Below are 9,043 nucleotides of genomic sequence, written 5' to 3' on the forward strand. Positions count from 1 at the left end.
TCGATTACATTCGACCCCGGCGCCAAGTTTGATCAAACATAAACCCAAGACATCAGATAATAAAATTAGACACAAAATGGGATTCTTAAGGGAAAAAATGCGTTTTCGATGCCTTTGAATAAATGCACATCTCATCGGTGCAGTAACATGCCTGGATATGGTCTGATACAGTAGGAAAAAGAAAAAACGCTCAAATCGTGTGTGGGACTGTGTGAAAAGGAGGCTAAATTTACCATCAGCTGTTGAGTGAGCCTGCTAACCTTTATGAGGTCCTTTGAGTGGAGGTAAAAACACCACTACACTCATGTTACACACAGTGACATGAATACACACACACACACACACACGGGCAAAAACACACAAAGATAATGAACGTCATCGATCTTATGAAACTCTTGGGTAACAAATTGCTCTAATCTGCATCTGACAACCTACATGAGCTATTAAAAAACATCTGATTGTAAAAGCTTTCAAATGTCAGTGGAGGACTTTGACATGTCCGATATAAAACAGCTAAAGAAAAATACATTGTGAAAATAAATATAAGTATTCTACTTTTTTAAAAGGGAGTAACTAAAATGTATAGTATAATAGTTATTGACAGATATACTCCAAATTTATTCTGTGATTCATAAATCAGAGAATTCGCAGTATTAACTCGTGTCATTAAGCAGCCACACAACTTGGCAGCTTTTCTTCAATTGCACTCGATGACATTCAACTTAAATCACTGCAGAATATACAGCTGGAGATCAAACTAAAATATGCAGCTCTGTGTTTACACAGCACTTCTACCACCGGTCCCACCTGCTCCCCATCGAAGTTCTCGTCCCAAACTTTTCACTTATTTTAATGAGCTGTTACATTAAAATGGAATCAGGCCGTCATGCTGAGGCGACCGTGCATCTGTAAAGCCACCACCGATGAAGACACAGCTGCTGTATGGTTTAGCTTTGTTTATGGCGCTCTATGAGAGCCGCTCTAAACTTGACGGCCACAGTTCAGATCAATGCTGGCTGCCTCATAGGTCTCAACGGTTTAGGGATATAACTATGGATTATTGCCATTTCCCAGTCATGTACTGATTACTTTTCTGATCAGTCAATTACAGAAAATTGTGAAAATGTCAGTCACAACATCTTAAAGTTGGCATCTTCTTTTTTTTAACAGTCCAAAACCCCATTTTTTAAAATTTACTATCACATAAGGCAAAGATAAGCAGCAAATACTAAGGAATGTTTGGCGTTTTTGGTGGGAAAAAATCCTTAAAATTATTAATCGAGTGTCAAAATAGTTAATTTTCTGTTTTCTGTTTATCAATTAATTGTTTCAGGTTTCCTAAAATGTCTTTAAAGTTGATTTTAGGCAAACGACGTACATACTGTTAATGTTTATAATATCTTCTTTCGCTTTATTCGTTATTTCAATGCACAGAAAGATGCATCTGGTTAATCATTTATTCATTCAATTTCTCTGCCCACTTAATCCCTTTCTGGCACACCTGGGGCTACAGCCTATCCCAGCATGCACCGGGCGGATGGCAGGACACTGGGCAGGTCGCCAGTCCATCACAGGTTGAACGCAGATAGGCAGACATCCACTCACACTCACAAATCATACCTACGGGCAATTTAGAGTCTCCACTCTGCCTGACTTGCACATCTTTTGGATGTGGGAGGAAACCAGAGAAAAACCCACACAAACGTGCAAACTCGGCACAGGAAGAGCCAAGGATCAAACCTGGGTCCTCTCGCTGTGAGGCGAACGTGTAAACCCCCCCCCTAAACTATCAAACCTGTGAAGGCTGCTTTCATGAACACATCAAGAGCAAGGCTAGTTTTGGGCATGGGTAAGCTCTTACAGTGGCCAATTAAATGTATGCAGAGGTTGGCTCTGGCATGAATCGGCCACTGTCCAGAGGAAATGAAACTTATTTGTCAGCTATTTTCTCAATGAATCAATTAATTGTTGGTGTTATAAAATAGTGAGTGTCCTTCATGAGTTCCCAGAGCTCAAGGACACTTCTTGAAATGTCTTAGCAACAGTCCGAACCCTACAGATATTTCATTTTAAATGACATAAATCCTCCGAGCAAATGTCATTTTTGCTTGAAAGATTATTCTATAGATTATTGTTTCAGCTCTTGTGGTGAATACTCTGCTTACTCCCTGTTAGTATTAACTTCAGATTGCAAAGTTATACACACCTATCTCACAAAAAGTTCCCCGCAGGATGTGCTTACTCACACAACAGTAAGATTTCCCGGAAATGGCAATCCTTTTATTTGCAGGTCCTCACTTATTCTTGACAGTTTTGTCCTGGAACACCCTTTGGAATTAATACTGAGTAAAAATAAAAAATATTCATTGATATTTTACCAGTCGCACCAGAATTTTTACATGTTGCCATGGCATTGTGCCCAAAATTACCTCTTCACCGCTCAAAAAAAATGCTGTAATCTCCGATTGGTGCTATTCACATGTCGGATATCTGATTACAAATATGTAAATCTGTAAGAGGACAGGAGTGGGGTGACAAAATACTGAACGGAGAGCTTTAATACTGTTTTCTCAACGGTATGGTGCATGAAACCTCTACTGTTTACATGCACTGATGTGGCCAACTGTAAAATATAAATGTTCCACATTTAAGGCAGAAAATGCACTGTATCCTGAACATTCCCATCGTTAAGTGAAGGTCATATCTCTCACACGTATTCCAGATTTAAATGGAAAGCTTGGTTCAGCCCGGCTGGTACTGTACAATAATTTCCACAACCTCATATGACAGCTTCTCTCTGCTAAACTGAAGGAGACTGCAGCATCTCAGGCTCAGACACATAATCAAACATGCACTGTAAAAAGAAAAACGCATAAAATACAAAACTTATATAAGCAAACATATGCACAAACATACACACAAACATAAAGGGGTAAAAATAGAAAAATTAATGGCTCTACAAGTGCCTGATTAAACACCCCAACAGTGCAGTATAGTCTTGTTCAGTGTGGTGTGGCTTGATGAACACTAGACTGAGCACAGAGCGCTGTATTCCTCATTCAGAGATTGATAGCCTGACACTGATGTTTAATCCAGCTTCAGGCTTCAATGCACAGAGATGTTTTTTTTTCTATTAATTTCAGAGGTCATTATTTTACAGCCTGTGGTAGGGGCTCGTATTTTACTGGCCCTCAAGCTACTTCAGGGAGAATTTTTAAAAGGTACTTGAAATGTACCACCTTGAGTGTGCATAGCAAAGGAAATGATAAAATCCCACCAGTGTATTGTATATATTTTTAATTATACACTGTATTATTTAAAAAGGTCCAGTGTGTCAGAATTATGGGGCTTTATTTTAAAAAATATGGCACAAATGGAATATAATATCCATAACTGTGTTTTTGTTTGTGTATAATAACCTGAAAATAAGAATTGTTGTGTTTTTGTTACATTAGAACGAGACTTTTATGTCTACAGACGCTGCAGGTCCTCTTCCGAGGAGTCCGTCATGTTGAACCACAACTACAGTAGCCCAGAATGGACAAACTAAAGAGGCTCTAAAAAAAGAGTTTTGTATTTTTTTGGTGAGTTTTATGGACACTGTTGTTCCACCTTCACTCTAGGAAGGACAGGGCCAAAAAAGTTGGTTGCGATTCCTAACTACACCACTAGATGTCAGTAAATCCTACACATTTTCTTTTAATTATTGTGGAAAATACAATCACACTGATAATTAAATAATATGACTAGGCATCTGCAAGTGTAATGACAAGCAACCATCAGATCCTATTTCATCTTTAAAAAACAGTCCATCCATTGGTCACTCCAATGACTCATACTACTGACATATGTACAGTAACTTCTCACACTGCCTTGGGTATTTGGCTAAAACCTCACAGTTCTGAATCACGGGCATCCATGGGATTGGATGACATCATGCCTGCAAACCTTATGAGCCAACCGTATCCAGAGGGAGATCATTATCCCGGATTGGCAACCCACTGATTGGCTCAGGAGAGAGGAGGTAGCTCATCCTGACCTTTTTGCCGTGAGTGAATCCTGACAAGATCAATCAAAAGCCAAGGCATTCTCTCTCTCTTTCGCTGCACAAACCCATTGAGTCATTCCACTCAGGCTTTGCAGCAGAATTGAATTACCCACCCACCCAAAGTGTAGCAGAAATCTAAAAAGCCACTCCTCCCAGCGACTCCAACAGCCCCTGTGTAGATTCCCCCAGTATCACTAAAGCACTAAAGGCTCTTAGAGGATAAGGGTCTGGGCATTCTTTACTGAAGCTAGTTTAGTGTTGGGTGACAGATAGAAAGAAAAAAAAGAGAAAAGAGGATGAGCTGAAGACTTAATCTATTGATACTGAACAATAAGAAAGAGAAAGTGATGACACATCTGGGCTGAGGAGACATTTTCTGAACCGCGTGGACACGAATCAAGAAGTTGCCTACGTCACGATATATGTCAATGACGTACTATACTATTGGGGCCTAGAAAACAGGAGGTCCCAAAGGTGATCTACAGTAAAATGTCACATCATGTTCAGATCTCGCACGGGCATCAGTACCTCCAATTGTTAGTTTATCAATGGGTCTATATGGTCGCAGTCCCTGGTGTAATAACGACATATTTTATGTTGCCAAGGTCAAGTAATGATTGACCTTCAGGGGATTAAAGCTAATACACGTTTAAGCAACTGCTATGCAACACCCAATGCGCCTATTCGTCAGATCTTTTTGCACGTACGCTGATGAATATGTAAACTGTTATGTAACTGCATTCAAACAAAGGCCTGTTGAATGCTGATAGACTTCCTGTGGGCAAAGAATAATGGCATGAGTGATATTTCCTCAATATCTTGACATCATTGCACGTCTTTGAGCGGAAAGCTTTGGGGATTCTTGAAAAAGCTGAAGGCGCAGGCTTGGTTTGACATTTAGAAGTGCTGACTTCCCGTATCTAGAGGGGGATTCGGACAGCAAAATTTAAAAAAACGTCCCTGAACTTGGACAGGGAAGGTTTCTTTGATTCGCAAAAAAACATCAGATCACTAAAGATCTGTCAACACTACACGAGCAACTCTTTGCGGCAGGAGAATTCAGCCCTACATGTGTGATTAAAGGGATATCATTTCTCCTGAATGCTCATCACTGGTCGACTCTGGTGCTAATTTGACACTTGGAAGAAAAAAAAAGATGCCGCAAACGCAATCTCCAGTACACTCGGCGCCCCGGCGGAGAATGAATGGACTCTCTCTTTTGACAGATCATCTAGTGCACAGGGCTAGATGAATCTCGCGCATGCAGTACAGTAATAGCCTAACAGATGATGGTTCTTGGCACAGGCTGAGTAGTGGAGGGGTGTAAGACAGTCCCTTATGTCACATGGGAGAAAGAGAGGGAAAGAGAAGGAGGGAGAAGAGGACTGCTGCAGTGCATTGGTGGTGTGCTGTCTCTTTAACTATGGCCATGCTTGACAGGAGCTGCTGTATCAAACTACTGTAAAATCGACAAGGCCAGGGATAGCTCAGTGGCTGGCTGCTTGCTTCCACGGTGTCCATCTGCACTCGTGGATACGGCCATTGTAGAAATTGGTAAAAAAAAAGAGGGAGAAGGAGAAGAGAGGGTGAGCATGTGTGTGTGTGTGTGTGTGGTTCAGCATGAGGGAGGTCGACCACAGTGGAGAGAGAAAGGAAAAATAAGGAGAAAGAGATAGACTGAAAGGAGGTGTGAGTTTAAGAGAGCGAACGAGGGAGGAAAAAGATTTAGCCAAGATAGGAAGGCCCATCTCTGCTGCTGCTGCTGCTGCTGCCTGCCTCCCACTAACTGCCTGTTCATGTGAGCCGGTACTTGGCATGACTGCAAATGGCTTGCCTGGTACATTAGCTTAACACACTCGTCAATGTGGGCTCAAATACATCTGCAAGATGGTTGATGGGGGATTTTTTTTTTCTCCCTCCCTCCCTCCCCCCGGTACTGTTATGTGGATCTATATATCTCATCGCAAATCAATGTCACACCGATATCAGCCACATATTTTATCTCTAGATGTTGAGTCACTGTGAAGCAATAAATATCACACAGTGTTACATAATCGCTTTGAGTAACCATGGAGCTTCTAATGTATAGGTAGACAGGGGAGATGGATAGAGTATCTGTCTAGAGTGTATTCGGCTGAAACACATACTAGGGCTGCGGACTAACGATTATTTTCCCAATTAGTTGTTTTGCCGATAAAATATCAGACTGTCACGCTGTCCCAAGGTGTCGTCTTCAAGCTGATCCACAGCCCGAAGATATTCACATAAAAGTGAGAAAACCAGCATCATGCTACATGATTTGAGATGATATTTAAGGGAACTTTTGGATTTCACAATATAAAAATACACAGCACATAAAGCTAGAAAATATACACGTGTACGGATGTCATCTCCATTCAGGGTGCAAATCTTTAATACTACTGTTACAATCATGAGGTTAAGACCATAAAAACCTAACTGAGCAAAATTGGTGTATCCCCGTATTGATATGCCTTTACAATCCAGCTTACGGCTAAACCCTCAGCAGTTGTACCAAATTGGATAAGACTAAACACCGCTTAGCTCCGGAAAAAAAACAATGTCTAAAATGAAAAACGCTGCCGTGCGATCACAGAGAAAGAATACTCGGTGCCATCGCTGGCAGGTTTTTGAAGGTGCAGCACTGTGCTCACAATTTCCTGGCAATGACTCCCAGAGTGGGCTTGCGCACACACACACACACACACACACAGTGGCAGAGCACCTCACCAACATTATGCAACCAACTTCTATAGCTGCACTTGCACAAGAGGAGGGCATTTTGGCCATTATCTGCCTTTGCTCTGAGGGAATGAGAGTGAAAAGGAGGCGAGCTGGGCAGCCACCGTTAAATCTGGTCTCTCTTTTCATGTGCCGCTCGGTGATGATGACTCCGGGGTCACGGTGAAGTCCACCCAAGCTGAGAGTTGAGTTTTTTTCCCCTCAGTCTCCATTTTGGAGGCGCCCGTATTGTTCTACAAAGGAGGTTACAGGTCTGTGAGTGTGTTGCTTGTATCCACACATGAAACACAGCTCTCTCTCTCTCACCCTTACAGTCACATGCAGCACACCTCCACTCTCTCCTGAACCCACACACCGACTACACTGACACTCACACACAGTTGTTACCCTCCTTGATAACAGGTACTCACACAAACCACGACACCCCCAAATCCTTCACGGTCCCTCCAAACTTTGCGCTGGGCGTTCCATCCTCACTCCGGTCTGACTCTGGCCATCATGTTTGATGACCTCGCTTTTCTTTTTTTCTTCTTTCTCCTCCTCAAATTAGCCCCTCTAAATCACACACACGCCACACACACATTGCACTCACTCACACACACGCTGCAAAATTGAATGTTTCGACTGGATAGATTGGAGGCAGCTCACTGCAGCACGCCTGCTCACATATAGCATTAGTCACAGTTGCAGTGCGATGATACCAAGAGGGGGAATCTGCCTTTACCGTACGCCGGAGCGCCTTTCACCCACTCACACTCGAGTGTGGGGAAATAAAAAGACCAGTAAGGATGAAGTAGCCTCTCATTCTGGTCATCTACATATTTTAGAGGGCCAAAGTTTTTTGTTTTTTTTGCACACAGGAGGCAGGATCCATTCAAGCTATTGACACAATGTATTTCATAAGATACTACAGCTACAGGAGCCTGTAAGTCCCAATAGGAATGTTTCATAAGAGATCAAAATGAAGTATTAAAAGCACACGTTGAACTCTTTATACTACGAGAGTGCCTGTAAGAATATTATTGGATCTTTACACCAGAAACCATAAAGTATGACATAATACAGAAGCAGTATAAACTTCATAATATATGAACAGCACAGATCACATCAGCCGAGTGTTGTCTTGTCCATAAACTCCTTATGAGTACACCACAGGATTATTATTATAGGAATATTACAGCATTTATTCCTCCAATCAACGCTGAATTACACCGTGACAGCAGTGCACACATGCATACCTTATTACAATACTATAATTGCCGCATGCACAGGTCTGTACAAGACACACGCTGCGCTGGATCCGTGTTTGTGCGTGTGTGTGTGTGTGTGTGTGTGTGTGGGCATCCATCTAGAAAGGCTATTTCTATGCACCTGTCGGCTATGGTGCGTTTTAGATATGACTATTGCATATGATAGTGCCAGAGAGAAAGAGAGAGAGGAGAGAGAGAGAGAGGATGGTGAGGAACGGGGGAGGAGGACAGGAAAGAAAGATGCAGTGGAAGGCAAAATATATATATATTTATATATATATTTATTTATAAATATAAAATATATCAGCTCTGTCTTACCTTGAAAGGGAACATAGGACATGTTCCAACGGCATTGAACGTAGGCTTTGCGTCTCGGCGGTCTCTCGGTGCTCAGAAGTAACGTGGAACCAAATTAGAAATAAATCTGGAAAGAAAAGAAAAATGAAAACAAAAATAAAAAATAAAAAACACGCGATACAGTGCTATTCACAGTTACAGCCGAAGGAGGAGAGGCCAATATTCCGCTGTTATAAAAACTGGCATCATAATCCACGACCGCTTATTAAAGCGCCCGGTTCCCGGTGCATAAAAAAAAAATACAGGATGCAGAAATGTGTGTATGTGCGTCCGTGTGAGTGTGTGCGTGGAAGATGTGTGTGTGTGTGTGCGTGTGTGAGTGAGAGTGTATGTGAGTGCGTGCGTGTTTATTTGCACGCCGCTGCTGAGGTGTGAGGGTGAAACACGAGTGTGTGTGTGTGTGTGTGTGTGTGTGTGAGGGAGAGAGAGAGAGAGAGAGAGAGAGAAGGGGGTGGAGGACTGTGCACGCGCGTGTGAGCGTGCGTGTTTCTGTGTGTGGGCGCGCACATTTCACAATATCTACAATACCTATCTTTAGCCTATGCATTTTACAGTTAGTGCTCGCTTCTTGTGGGGGGGGGGGATTATTATATTATAATAATGTTGCAGTGAGTATAAATTCACTGTA

The 9,043-nt window shown here is 42.1% G+C and overlaps 1 protein-coding gene across 7 annotated transcripts in view; it reads right to left on the reverse strand.

Annotated features, from left to right (window-relative positions):
* The window catches only part of syngap1b (synaptic Ras GTPase activating protein 1b), a 132,037-nt gene extending 123,206 nt beyond the window's left edge, over positions 1-8,831 (reverse strand). For 5 of the 7 annotated variants that reach the window (XM_019279106.2, XM_019279103.2, XM_019279102.2 and 2 more), the window contains exon 1: positions 8,377-8,829. In XM_019279106.2, coding sequence (XP_019134651.1) covers positions 8,377-8,398 — 22 coding nt within the window. In that variant the 5' untranslated portion in view covers positions 8,399-8,829. Of the gene's footprint in view, positions 1-8,376 lie in introns of all 7 variants that reach the window. The other 2 variants (XM_019279110.2, XM_019279107.2) reach the window with 2 other exon arrangements.
* Positions 8,832-9,043: the final 212 nt, after the last annotated feature.

The sequence above is a fragment of the Larimichthys crocea genome, chromosome XIII (genome assembly GCF_000972845.2).
Source record: "Larimichthys crocea isolate SSNF chromosome XIII, L_crocea_2.0, whole genome shotgun sequence".
NCBI classification, from domain to species: Eukaryota; Metazoa; Chordata; class Actinopteri; family Sciaenidae; genus Larimichthys; species Larimichthys crocea.